At 34.2% G+C, this 15,380-nt stretch overlaps 1 protein-coding gene across 1 annotated transcript in view; it reads left to right on the top strand.

The window, feature by feature from the left end:
* The window catches only part of LOC140445517 (ATP-binding cassette sub-family C member 4-like), a 137,379-nt gene that overhangs the window by 37,153 nt on the left and 84,846 nt on the right, over window positions 1-15,380 (top strand). The window contains exons 2-3 of the mRNA XM_072537597.1: window positions 5,895-6,140; window positions 9,764-9,968. Of these exons, the coding sequence (XP_072393698.1) occupies window positions 5,895-6,140; window positions 9,764-9,968 (451 nt within the window). The remainder of the gene's footprint in view (window positions 1-5,894; window positions 6,141-9,763; window positions 9,969-15,380) is intronic.

The raw sequence follows: 15,380 nt of genomic DNA, 5'->3' as shown, positions 1-15,380 counted from the left end.
AACTGTCTTGTAAAAAGTAAGACTCATTACTGTTTAAATAATGCCTTAATCTTAAATGGATCAAAGACCAATATGGTAACCTTTTCACCTTCTACTATGCAGATGAGTCCATTAGTAAAACTTGACAATGGGTCAGTGGTAAATAGCCACTCCACTAAGTTGTTAGGTGTTTACCTGGATTCTAATTTGTCTTAAAGCTCTCACCTTGATTATGTAGGGGGAAGATTATCTGTGCACTGTTATGTTCTATGGCAACTTAGGAATTTTGTCTCCCTAGATATCTTAAAACTTTACTATTTTTCTCATGTACAGTCAATTTTGTAATATTGCTTGGTTTGTTGGGGAAATTGCTCGCGAATTAATGAGGTGCTTGTTCTTAAAAAAAAATATTCGTACCATGACGTTTAGAAGGCGCTTGGTTGGATTCCTGTAGATCAGTTTTTAAACAATTAAATATTTTAACTGTAATTTCGCTGTATATTACCAGTTGTGTTGTTTATGTAAAGTCACATAGATGCCATTTTATTTGCAGAAATGATGTTTCCTTAATGAGTGGCTACAATTTTCGTTACAGAAATGATTTGGTGACCCCTGTTCGTCACTTGACCGTTGTGGGCAAGGATCCTACCTAATTATGTTAAAGAGTTAAATATTAATGTATTTAAGAGAACAGTTAAGAACTTACTTCTGGTAAACACTTTCTATTCGTTAGAGAAATACTTGCAGCCATCTTTTTAACAATTTGTATGTTTTTGTGTATGTTTTATATGTTTTTATATTAACTGTTTTTATGTACTTATAGTTTTTACTAATCATAGATTGTATTTGACGCATTTCAATACTTGTAAAAGTCAGATGAAATAAAGAATATTGAATAAAGAAAAAACATTTTCAATAAGGTCGAGGAAGCAACCAAAAAGGGTGGACTTTGGACTTATAAAAAACAAATACATGTGGTTAAAACGAACGGGTCAAAGAGTGATAATAAAACAAAATATAACGGACAACAACTATAATTTGAAAAGAGTTGAACGGTTGTAATATCTTGGATGACCTTCACCGACCAAGTGAAGATCATGCGAGGAGTAAGACAAGGATGTGTGCTATCGCCGACTCTTTTCAATATATACTCTGAGGAGATTTTTAATGAAGCCCTCACAAACCTAGACATGGGAATCCGAGTGAACGGTGAATACATCAATAATATCCGCTACGCCGATGACACTGTGTTACTAGCAACCAGCCTAAACGATCTGCAGGCCTTACTAGACCGAGTGCGAACTGTGAGCGTAACATACGGACTGAACCTTAATATTAAGAAAACTAAATTCATGGTTGTCAGCCGTACAAATTTAGATCCCGGGGCACTAATGGCAGGTAGCGAAGAGATCCAGAGAGTCGACAGATTCACTTACCTCGGAACTACCCTCAACGTACAATGGGACTACGCTCAAGAGATTAGATCCAGAATTGAAATGGCACGGTCTACATTTATTAAGTTGAGATCCTTGCTGTGCTGCAGTGATCTCAGTTTGGGAACCAAGATGCGAATAGTGAGGTGCTACGTTCTTCCAGTGTTACTGTATGGAGTTGAAGCCTGGACACTGACGCAAGCTACTGAAAAACGAATCGAAGCCTTCGAGATGTGGATATACAGAAGGATACTAAAAATATCTTATGTGGACCATGTCACCAACGTTGAGGTCCTACAGCGCATGACAAAAGAAAAAGAAGTGCTTAATTTAATTAAACAACGCAAGCTTGAGTACCTCGGCCACGTGATGCGGAACGAAGAAAAATATCGAATTCTTCAACTTGTTATGCAGGGTAAAGTATTTGGCAGAAGCGGACCGGGACGCCGTCGTATCTCGTGGTTGAAAAATCTCCGACAATGGTTTGGGATGACCTCAGCGGAGCTGTTTCGCAGAGCAGTCAACAAAACCATGATAGCCTTGATGATCGCCAACATCCGGACCGGATAAGGCACTGAAGAAGAAGAATATCTTGGAGCAATAATTACGACTAATAGTAATATATTAAAGTTTGCAAAGATAGATCTATCTCTTAAAAAATAAAGATGAGATTGGTAAACGTACTGTTATTCTCAACAGTTCTATACAGGGCAAAAGCTTGTGACTTTTCGCGTACAAGAACGCCAAACAATTGATGCCTTTGAGATGTGGTGTTGGAGAAGATTGCTGCGCATACCTTGGATACTAGCTTATTGGACAACCGTTTTTATTCTTAATTAACTCGACATTAAAAAACGCTGTCCACAACATGTCTACAACGTTCTGGAAACGTTGAAAAGATTAAGATGACGGTCAACAACTAAATTCAGAATTCAGCGGACCACTTATTCTGCGAAGCTCTTAGACAATCTGAAGATAGTGACCAAGGGAGAAATTTTGGAGAAGGAGAAAATTTGTTAGGAATATTAAAGGAAATCGCGACCATTAGTAATGGGGAAACGAAAAGAGAGCGAAAGAGAAGAAGAGAGAGAGAGAGAAAGAAAGAGAGAGACCAGCTGCAAAGCGCTATCCATTAAGTTTACTAAATCTAAATGGCAATTGTAGCTTTGTAAACTGCTGCACGAAAGATTTCTGTAGATGAGCGGCCAAACGATTTCCTCAGGTCTTTCAGCCACAAGTTCTGGCGTCTTCACAAAAACAAAAGAAGATTAATTCAAATATATGATATGAATATGTATATGTAATAACATACATTTAACACCTGTATAAAATTAAAGAGGTGGAAAACTATAAAACCTGTGGAAAATTAAAACAATTTATAGAATTTTCCTTGACTTTTCGATATTTATTTATAATATTAAGAGATATTGATATAGTTTATTCATGACAAATAGCACTACCTTAAGCTTATGATAAAACTCTATCTTTTTATTAGCTTTACTCTAAATATATTATTACACATTATTATATCGCTTGATATCATAATTTGCGAAATTAAGTAGATTAAGAACAATGTAAATGCATATTTGGTTGTTTAAAATGTAAAATTACACATTTTTACCATCGTCAAAAATTGAGGATATTGTTAAAAAGTGTTAAGACAAAATCAGTTTACACCATAAATAGTTCTTTGTTTAAAATAAATTAACATCATTTTATGTGGTTTGTACAAAAATCTACCAATTCAAAAGTTTTGTTAAATGGAAAAGTCTCAAACTTCCATTGGAAAATTCTACTTAATTAAATATATTAAAGAAGAATTTTCATATTAGCTTGTGTTCTCCATAAGCTTCTATAACTGATTGATAAAATCTTTGCATACTTTATACTTTTTACTGAATTTATTAAGCACGTCTTGGCTGAATGTGTTCAGCCAAGGCCATATGTTTCTGAGCGGTTGAAATCTAATCTAATCTAATCGTAACAACATTATTTGTACCAATTTTGACGAAGTAGATCCCAACTGAATCTCAAAAAGGCTTTACTTTTACTACCGACATTGCAGTTTCAGTGGTATTAAAAATGTCCTATTCATGATTTTACAGGTATCAAGTAGCACTCTTCTAGCTGATAGAATTAGATAATATAATGATCCTGGGTGAACGTAGTATCCCTTTTCTTGGTTTTTTATTTTTAATCAATTTTGCAACGAAACTTTATTACAATGATTGTTTGGCTTAGCCAAAGTAGTAACTTCTTCAACAATCAACTATCTTTTTAATACCATTAGTCCTCATCGTCAATAACCTATGCTCGTCCACTGCTGGACATAGATCTTACTCAGCTCTTTCCCTCTGTCTCTGTCTTTTGTGGCTTGTATCCTGTTACTGCGTGGGTGGTGGGCATCTTATGCTTCGTAGTGCTTCTTGTCTTGCCCGACACTAGACAATGCGTTTTGTTCATTGGTTGTCTCATAGTCTGGTGACCTGTTCTACCCAATTCTATTTTAGCGATGTGATTTTTTCGATAGCGCCTTTCGTTTTTGTTCTACAAAGTATTGCTATGTTTGGTATTCGGTCTCTCAGAAAGACACCCATCATCTGGAGCTCCATAGCCCTCTGAGTTACGCGACTCTTTTTCACTACCTTTTTTGTGAGTGTACATGTTTCAGCTCCATAAATAGATACAGGCAATACACATTGGTAAAAGATTTTCCTTTTGAGGCATAGGGGTACGTCCGATTTAAATATAGTTTCATTTACCAAACACTGCCCAGACTAATCTCATGCAAGGTGGGAGCTCACATGTTCGGTTACCTCTACCCAACCGAATTTTATGTCTTAAGTAATTATACGATGCAATATGCTCAATATCCATTCCAGCAATAGCAATATTACGATTTATCACTAGATTAGTCATTATTTACTTCTTGTTTGTGCTAATTTTTTAGTCTGACCTCCAAGAAAGCATGATATAATTTTTCCAACATTATTATTGCGACATCCATCCGATCGGCTTAAGAACTATGTATCGGCAAATCTTAAATTACTAAGTTTTTCTCCATAAGTATGTTCTAAAAGCGTCGTGAATAACTTTGGAGAGACGGTGTCTTCTTGTAGGCGAGCGGTTTACCCCTATAAGCAGAGCATCAACCGACTAAAATTCTTTTTGCATTTCTAATGCACCAAACCATTTTTCCAAGATGAAATGTATTTTTTTTTTATTTTTACAAGTGGGCCGGCAATTGTTATTAACAAATAACTTATACAAAAAAGCAATTTCACCGAATTGTTTCGGAATCAATTTTTTTAGGTGTATCTCATCAAAATAAACACTTTTTCTCTCTTGATAATTTTTCGAAAAATGCTTCCTTTTCGAGTTATTTGCATTTTTTTGTTGAAAAAATGCCGTAATTAGTGATTTTTGGGATTTTTTTTTTCTAAAAAACTACTAAATGAATTACAATTTTACAGATAGCTTTATAATCTTTAAACCGTCGAGTACAAGTTAGAATATTTTGACAAGGATAAATGGTTTCTATCTTGCTAAAAACGTGGACCCAAATATTTCGAATATGCAAGAGAGAAAAAAATTATCCTTGTGAAAATATTATTACTTGTACTCGACGGTTTAAAGATTATAAAGCTATTTGTAGAATTGCAATTCATTTAGTAGTTTTTTAGAAAAAAAATCCCAAAAATCACTAATTAAGGCATTTTTTCAACAAAAAACTGCAAATAACTCGAAAAGGAAGCATTTTTCGAAAAATTATCAAGAGAGAAAAAGTGTTTATTTTGATGAGATACACCTAAAAAAATTGATTCCGAAGCAATTCGGTAAAATTGCTTTTTTGTATTAGTTATTTGTTAATAACAATTGCCGGCCCACATGTAAAAATAAAAAAAAAATACATTTCATCTTGGAAAAATATATAGAATCGAATAAAAAACGTTTGGTGCATTAGAAATGCAAAAAGAATTTTAGTCGGTATATTCTGTTTCTAAGCGTCTTTTGAGGGGTAAACCGCTCGCCTATTGCTGTGCTCCTCGCTGTATACAGAATTTATTTGTTTCTTGTTCAGATTATCCTACGCTAGTCGTGGTCTTTTCGTAGATATATTTAATTATATTCGTGTAGCGATAGTCTATTCGGCATTCTGTCAATGCTGTCGGTTGTTATTAACTTGTCATTCGTTGACTTATAATACCTTCTTGTGCCTCATCCAGAGCTCGTGCAAATATCTCAACCGAGTACAGGTTAAATAGTAATGGCGAATTGTCTAACTTCTGTTTGCAATCACTATAAGATAAAAATATGCTGATGAAGGTTTCGAAAATCATGTCGACCTTGTCTATGTTCTTGTTTTTTTTTGCTATGTGGGAGTCCGCACACCACTGTTGATATCAACATAAATAGTAATATACTATATTATACTCATTTGAAAAATTGTATGGCAGTATACTAATTTCTTTATTTTTATAGATGGCTTTTACCCATAATTAAAAAAGGAAATAAACAAACTCTGGAAGTTGTAGATCTGTACGAAGCTTTAGATGCTGACAAATCAAAAAGACTGGGAGATGCCTTGGAAAAGCACTGGGAGAAACAGGTGCTGGTGGCTAAAGAAAAACATCGACAACCAAGTTTAATGTGCGCTTTATGGAAAACATTTCGTTTTGAGCTAATAGTATATGGAATTGTTTGGTGTTTTCAAAATGTAGTACTTGTGTAAGTATATTGTAATTTACATTTGTCTTTATAGTACAGTAAGAACTTTATAATTTCAATAATTAACTTTAAGATGGCATAACCCTGGAGACGTTTAAGTATGAAAAAAAATAGCGATCGAAATCTGATATATCTTAGCAAGTAAAATTCTTAGCAAAAAAAAAGATATCAAACAACTGGAACGAAGCAGTAAGACTGTTAGTGTTACTAAGTAGATCTAAAGGACTATACAACCATAATCTTCTTAAATGTTATGTTTAAGTTACTAACTAAAATATTAATAAATAGATTTACATTATTTAAACAAGATAACTACCATACAAAGGAGCAAGCTAGATTCACAAGGAGATTCAGCACAAGTTATCATCTTTTTTATGACATGGACGCATAAATATTATATTGAGGGGTTTTATATAAAGATGATTAACGCTAGGAATTTGCCCACCAAATCCTTGAAAAAATCGAAAAATAGCTTAACATACTCAAGAATGAAATAAAATTGGCGATCAACAAATTCAAGTATAACAAAGCACCAGGTTCAGATATAATAACAGTAGAAATGTTTAAAACTACAGAAGAAACTGTAATAAAATTGCTTCACTTATTCTGTAGCAAAATATGGCATTCCAAGCAATGGCCTAACGACTGGACAAAATATACAATAGGTACATAAAAAAGGCAACTACAACTATAACCTCCTTTATACCACATGCCAGTAAAATAATGCTATACATAATCAATGAGAGACTGAAAACTTTCCTACAAAGATAAATACCCTAAGAGCAGACTGGAGTTATCAAAGGTCGAGGTACTCGAGAATATCTTTTGAACCTAAGACAAACAATAGAAAAATCTAGGGAATTCAGTATCTCACAATACATGTGTTTTGTAGATTATAGCAAAGGGTTGGACAGGGTCAAATGGCAATAGTTATGGCAGATACTAAAAGAAGTAAGCGCACCACAACATTTAATTTGGCTTATAACTGAACTATATGAACACACTATTAGAACAGTTAAAGTGCTTGACACACTCTCAAACAAATTCCATACAGAACAAGGTGTCAGACAAATAGTCCTTCTTAGACAAATTAATACGTATAATAATATATATATATATATATATATATATATATATATATATATATATGTATTTATATATATGTATATATATATATATATATATATATATATTTATATTTATTAACCAAATATTAACCCTACGACTGGTTGAAAACGAAAGTCAAATATTTGATCTGCAGTTAAACATATCAAAGGCAAAGATCATGATAATTGATAGAAGGCGAAAAACTTAACCATCTCCGTTTCGCAGATGACATTATCCTTATCAAAGATGATTTAGGAGAAGCCACAGATATGTTAAATGAATTGGACTTATTGCATGTTCGACAGTAGGCCTCAGAATGAATTTGTCCAAAACTAAATTTATGACAAATATGGTCCCCAATAATCATTTAACTATTCAACACAAAGTGGTAGAACTGGTGGAGAAATATACGTATTTGGGTCATGAAATAAGAATTAGCAGGGACAACCAAACAAGCGAAACCCAAAGACGAATTAGAACGTTGAAACACTACGTCATGTCGCAGGTAGTGATACGAGAATGGAAAAAGATCAATTACCAAACCAGTTACTAGAACTAGAACTAGAACCAGTCACCACAGAGAAGACGTAGAACACCGTTTATACCTACGATCTAGTTATTACACATTTTATTTTGTAAAAAATAGTCAGTTTTACATTTTTTAAATTCCGTTAATATATATTTACATAATTACTATGGAATGATCTATAATTATCATATCCTTTTTTACCGTTATTAAATAAATGTGGATTGGAAGTTTATTTTATGTTAAACATTTTTTAAAAATAGGAATCACAATTTCTTAAAAATTTTCTTTAAAATGGCTGAACTTAAAAATCGAAAAGCGAAGAAAATATAACTAAAAACGAACACATAAAATATAAAAATGAAATAACAAAGAATGTCATTAAAATAAGTCAGGAAAAGAAAGTACTTCAAGAGTGGACAACGCGTCACTACATTAATATATTGAAAAAGGCGACAAAAAATTCAGTTAATATTCAATTGATTATGTACTTTAACAAGGAACTACAACGATAAAGGGTTTTATTATTTCTTATGGCTAATTGACTACATTACATATAAAACCAAGGTAAAGGGAAGGATCATAAAACGGCCGATAGAACAAACTTGGAAAATATTTAATAAGAACGTGTACCTATCGGAGGTCAGAAAAATAAACGAATAGGAAATATCTTACCTTGGCCAAGTGAGAAAGGAACTAGAGAACGTTGTTGAGTTGGTCACTGTGAAGAAAATTATAAGTCAATTATACGAGAAGCCAGGGCTCCCGCGATCTCAAAGTAGTATACAAAACAGCAAAAAAGCAATAAAACAATAAAAAAAGAAAAGGTGGCAGAACCTGACAAATGCTTAAGAAGACGACATAAAGGACGACGCATATAAAATATCAATAAAGTCACTAAAGATGATCGCTTCACACAAATTAGACAAACTCCCACCAAGGAGGAACAAACCTTCTTAAAGGTCTTCCTTGCGGTGGCGAAGGAGTCCACAGAAGAAGAAATCCACATGAGTCCACAGAAAAAGACCGCTGGTCAGGAAATCAAGACGGAGAAAGCCTCCGACCCCATGGACTGCCACCGAAGGTGCTAAAGAAAGCAACAACAGAGACACCAGGTTTGATCAAAAGAATATATAACGATCTACTGCGGAAGCAAGAGTTTCCCAGGGAATTAAAGGAAGCAAATCTGATTTTCCTCCTATAACTTGGGAAACCCTCCGAGTTAACATCCCCCTATACGCCAATGTGCCTTTTGGACTGCCTTTTATGAGAAGTTGTATGAGAATCTTGTCAAGAAAAGGCTGGAAGGCGTGTTAGCAGATAAAAAAGCTTTATCCAACCAACAATACGGATTCATAAAAGGTCAATCGGCAGTCGAAGTCTGGATAAGAGACGCAGTGCAAACAAGCAGAAAAAGGTGGGGATTCTTGGACATCAAAACCGCCTTCAATTCAGCGAAATGGGGTCTCATCGTCGATATTTGTCACTCCGGTTCTTGCTACTTCTTGCATATGCAGATGACGTAGACATTATAAATAGAAGTAACTCTGTAGTTAAAGAAGGATTCTTACAGCTAGAGGAAGCTCCAAAAACTGTGATACTTCTCATAATCACTCACAAAAAAAATATATTGTAGTACCAGTAACTCCATAAAGACAGAAGCATAACTTAATTATAAGAAACTAATCATTCTTGTTAACAGGCAAAACGAAAGTTTTGCCTGTTAACAAGTACAAAACGAAAATGTATAAAACTTTGATGATAGATTGTGGATTGGATGTGCAGTGGATTATGAAGAAAATGATTTAATTTTAAGCTCTAGCACCCATACTGAGAACTAAATATGATAAAAGCAATCAAAGATAAAAGATTAAAGTGAGTGAGATATATCTTAAGGATGACAGATGAAGAACTGGTCCGACAAGTGACGAATATCTTAAATATTTTTTAACTTGTGAATATAGTCTAACATATTTTTTTTACATTCCAGGTCTTTGAAACCAATTCTAATTGGCCAATTGGTTGCACTGTTTGTTAATTACTCCGAGGATACGGTTACAGATATTTACATTTATAGTGCCGCTTTTATAGGACTATCTGCTTTAATTGTATTTTTTAATCACCACACTGTTTTTGGTCTGCAAGTAACGGGAATGAAAATAAGAGTAGCCATATCATCACTAGTATATCGAAAGGTAAATTCTACAGCATGAACTAAGTCAGTATTTGATGTTTAGATTTTCCCTATATGTTTTATATTTTTCTGTCCTAATTTTTTAAAGCAGTGATATATGGGTAGTAATAAGGTCAACTCCATATCAAGGTCAAGATCTGTTTGTAATATGATATCTATGTTCTAATATGATCATATTAAAACATATGGGCGGGGTCGTTCTTAGAGAAGAGAAACGTAAGAAAGAAAAGATACTAAATAACAAAGCACAAAAATTAAGGAAGAGAACAACTCTTCAAAAAAGAAATGGCACCAATGTTTTTAAATATTTAAATCTCAAAAAATAGAAATGGGATATACAAAATCAAAGAAAAAAAATACAAATATCATTAAAATAAAAAAGGTAAAATTCACCATTTCAACTATATTCAAAAATTATTAAAATCATAAAAATTATAAATAACGTAAATGAATACTGTATGAAACATATCAGATATTGATAAAGTTATTATCATAACAAATGAGAAATGTGTCTTATTAAGCTTTTTAGATAATAAGAAGGCATCTGTTTGCAGGACCTCCTTCTTGTAAGGGGAAATGGACTAGGAGGTACTCCTCTAGCGTAAATCCAACCCACGCCAGCCATCCCTAGGGATGGGTTAACCTGGTATTTTTCCCGATTTTTCTTTTAGGGTCTTAAATGACTCATAATGGGCTCATTTTAAGCTGCACTTGATTTCTTGGGAACAGGCAGAAGTCGTAGGGGGCTAAATCTGAAGAATAAAGCAGGTGCTCTATGATTGCGACCTGGTTTATGGCCAAATAGTCTCTGAGCGAGTGGAAGTTATAAGCGCGTCGTCATGAAAGGATCCAGTTCTTTTTCTAAATTTCGGGCCGTTTTTACCAAATTTTTTCTCGGAGTCTTATTAAAACCTCTACATGGTAATATTAATAACTCTCTGACCATATGAACTACACCTCGCATATCGAAGAAAACAATTAACACCTATTTAAATTTGGACTTGCTCACCCTCGCCTTTTTGATTAGGCAGTGACAGTTTAGAGTCTTCCTCTGCATATATTGATTGTTGCTTGGTTTTAGGGCCATATTGAAAAGTCCATGTTTCGTCACCAGTTATAACACCTCACAAAAAGTATAAGTCCTTTGGATAAATTTCAGGATTTACGATGCATATTCTGTTCCGGGGTTAGAAGGCTGGATACAAGCGTATTAGACATTTTCCTGATGTGAATTTCACGCTGACTGTCTGTGTGTGAATTTATATCTTTTCCGGATCTCTGAGGCAGGCAGGGTTTATGCTGAAATAACGTTATAAGATCCTAGTTCCGTTATAAGATAACGATTCATATACGGAACATTTGTATATATATATATATATATATATATATATATATATATATATATATATATATATACATATATACATATATATACCTATATATATATATATATATATATATATATATATATATATATATATATATATAATCTTCTAGTGGCGCTACAACACTTTGTGAGTCTTGGCCTGCTTAACAATATTCTACCATTTTGCGCTGTTGGATACTTTCCTTCGCCACTGCCTGATGTTCATGGTTTTAAGATCCCTCTCTACGTCGTCTATCAATCTTTTACGGGGCCTTCCTCTTGTTCTGTTTTCTTAGGGCTTCCATCTCTGGACTACTTTTACAGCTCGATTATCTGGCATTTTTTCTAGGTGACCAAGCCAGTTTAGTCTTTGTGACTTTACAAATCTAACAATATCTGCACTCTGCATTAGTTCATTCAGCTCGTGGTTCATTTTAATTCTCCACTAACCATCGCTGCATTGGGTTGGTCCAAATATCTTTCTTAGTATTTCGCGCTCAAATATTTTCAGTTGATTTTCATCAGTGGTTGAGAGGGTCCACGTTTCACATCCATATGTGACCACTGGTCTAATTACAGTTTTGTAGATTCTAAGTTTAGCCTCACGATTCAGTAACTTACTTTTCATTAAGTCTGTGTATGCATAAAAGAGCTTATTACCACTAAGAATCCGTGCTTGTATTTCTTGACTGATGTTGTTGTTGTCATTTATTATTGAGCCTAGGTAGGGAATCTACCTTCAAATTCCCACGTTGATTCGATTTTGTGCACTCCATATATTTTGTTTTGCTTTCATTTATATATAGACCAAACGTAGCGGATTCTCGTTTCAGTTTTATAACTTTTTCGCTTTATACCCTTTTATTGCGGCTTATTATGGCAACATCATCCGCATATGCGCATATTTACATTGATCTTGTATTAATACAGCCGTTTTTATCCAGTTTTCTAACAACATCTTCATCTATTCTCACCATAGCTTTGGAAACCTCCAGAGTCATTCGTATAAGTTTAACCAACTTATTGGATATCCCTAACATAGATAGTTGCTTTAACATCTTTTGTCGATCAACTCCATCAAACGCCTGTTTGAAATCGATATACAAGTTGTAAATAGGTATGTTATATTCAAGACATTTTTCATGTATACCTCTTAACATATGTATTTGGCGTATAGTTGACCTCTTTAGTCTGAAGCCACATTAGTATTCACCAATCATCTCCTCCGAAAATGATTCCAGGCGGCTGTATATATGTAATTCCTGATAATATCTTGTAGACGACATTTAAAACTGTTATGCCCTTATAATTTTTGCAGAGTCGTTTGTCTCCCCTTTTGTACATATGAAGTATGATTCCTACTTTCCAATCTTCTGGAATGGCTTTTAGTGTCCATATGCGGTCGATTAGTTTATGGATACGTCTCCATAGCGCATGTCCAATATTCTTTATCAGTTCTGCAGTTATTCTATCTGTGCCAGGTGTTTTGTTATTTGTTAGATGTTTTATGACGTTTATCGTTTTTTCCAATGTTGGTTGCTTAACTAGTTTTTCTTCTGTGTGGTGAAGTATTTCTTCATCTTCGTTTTGTTCTTTTCATGGGTTTAACAGCTCTTACAAATGCTTCTTCCACCTTTCATTATTTCCTCTTTCTCACTGATAATTGCCCCATTTTTGTCCTTGCAAACTGTTGATCTTCTCATGTATTCTTGGGTGTATTGCTTGGTTTTCTTATAAAATTTTCTAGTCTCTCTTCTGTTATTATAATGTGTAATTTGTTTTTTCTATTCAACATTTCTCTCTTTTTCCTTATACATATTTTCTTTGCATCTTTTCTGAGTTCTTCATATGCCCTTCTATTCAATCAGAAATCCCATTGTAGACATTTCTGTCTAGCTATATTTTTGCTATTTATTACTTGTTGGCAATCTTGATCAAACCATTACTCGTTTCTTTTGCTTGAGGTTTCACCTAATGTTCCCTTTGCCATATTTGTAATTGTCGTTTGGATGACATTCCATTCTTCTTCAATGTTGTTTTGTTCTCCTCTTTCATTTAATATTACTTTTATTTTCTGGCGGTACTGATTCTTCTTTTTAGCATTTTTAAACATATATGTGTTCCATTTTTTTCCATTTTTTTTATTTGGCGCCTTTCTCTTTTCTTACCATTGATATATATTGATATATATATATATATATATATATATATATATATATATATATCTTCGATATAACCAAGAAATGGTCCGAATCGCAATTTGCGCCTCTATAAGTTCTAACATCCGTTACGGAGGTTGTCCACCGCTTAGATATTAATATGTGATCAATTTGAATAAATTTATTAGTGCCAGGTTTCCAGGTTCCTTTATGAATATTTTTATGAGGGAAACACGTACTAACAACTCTTAGTTTGTTTGCCATTGCCAACTGTGCCACTCTTATACCGTTGTTACTAGTAATATCATGTAAACTATGCTTATTAAAGGATTCTGTATATATTGGCCCTTTTCCCAGCTTCGCATTCATATCACCCAGGACTATAACTGCATCTCTCTTCTGTGTATTTTCACATTCTACTTGTAGTTGGTCATAGAATTGATCGGTTACTAGTTCATTGCTGCTTCTGTTGGGGCATGGATATTAATAATTGTAATATTATGAAATTTTCGCCTTAGACGTATTTTGAATATTCTTTCATTAGTTGGAGTGAAACCCAATACTGAACTGCGGCATTTATGGTTTTCCATAAAACCCACTCCAAAGTCTCCTTGTCTTTCTGCGCCACAGTAGTACATACTGTATTCTTTTTTATTTATGCAACCATGCCCTTTAAATCTGATTTCTTGGAGTGCTGCTACGTCTACTTCGTACTTCAATAGTTCCTGTGCAATACTTTTGCCTGCCTGCAGCATGGTTTGGACAGTTTAGGTTCCCAGTCGCAAATCCATCATTAAGTCTTTATTCCGTAGCTTTGGTCGTTGTTCGTTGGTCCGTCCGGTAAGTTCATTGTTCGTAGCATTCGTAATAGCTGAGTTTAAGGTGAACAGGTTATCGGCTTATTGCACCCGAGTCCAATGTCAGGGCTGCTAGCTATAGCTTCTGTACAAGCTATGCTTTCTCCCTTCCTCGTCTGCTCCGACCCTACCTTTCATTGAGGTTGGTTACCCAATCTCCAATAGGGTTGCTCAGGTTTACCGGGGTTCACCCGGGTGATCAAGATCACACTTCTTGGAGGTGAGAATAGGAATTGAGTAGGAGGGGCTAGAGGTGTTATCTGGAAGCAACACCATGTATTGCGCCTCACTACTCTTTCTTAAAAAATAAGAAATATGCTATTTAGTTTAAAATATGCCACAGAACAAATAAAATACTGTGTAGTAGTTAATCTAACTTGGGTTAAATATGTTTAAGTTTGAGACTGTACAAGAATATTAAATAAGAATAAATATTAAATAATATGCACTGTTTTAATGTGAGATTTTGAGCATTGATCTCAATTACGTAGCTATATTTAGCCTTCTTTTCTATTTTTAATTTTCTAAAGTAAGAACTTCACTGAAATCGTCTATCACAAGAACGAATATGTACATTACCCCCGATTAAACTGTAAAACGAATCGACTGGATGTTGACCTGGCTGTGTAGTCAATTTTTCTTATTATGAAGGCTGAATTAGCGAGGAGTAAAGGTCTTAATTGTATAAGAATTTGGCTTGTACACCAATCAAATCTTAAACCGTATAATACAGTAACAATGAGATTTGGGTCGACGGCGAGACGGAAGAATAAAAGGATAGCTAGGTTTGGCCTATTTATAGAAAAATATTTAAATAACAAAATACCGTTTGATTGGTGGGTGATCTAAATTTTGACGAACCTATTACGATGGTCGGAAATGAGCTGCATCTAATGGAACCTTAAATCTGTCGACCGGACTGTCTAATGGACAATAAAAGATTTAAATGTACTATTTGGTCATATTCTATACTTGCAAACAAAAGCCACCGACAACAGCGAGGTGAGAAAACAACCCTCAAATGGCAGTTC

This window comes from Diabrotica undecimpunctata, chromosome 7, assembly GCF_040954645.1.
Source record: "Diabrotica undecimpunctata isolate CICGRU chromosome 7, icDiaUnde3, whole genome shotgun sequence".
Taxonomy (NCBI): domain Eukaryota; kingdom Metazoa; phylum Arthropoda; class Insecta; order Coleoptera; family Chrysomelidae; genus Diabrotica; species Diabrotica undecimpunctata.
The sequence above is the reverse complement of the archived record's forward strand: the minus strand, read 5'-3'. Positions and strand labels throughout refer to the sequence as shown.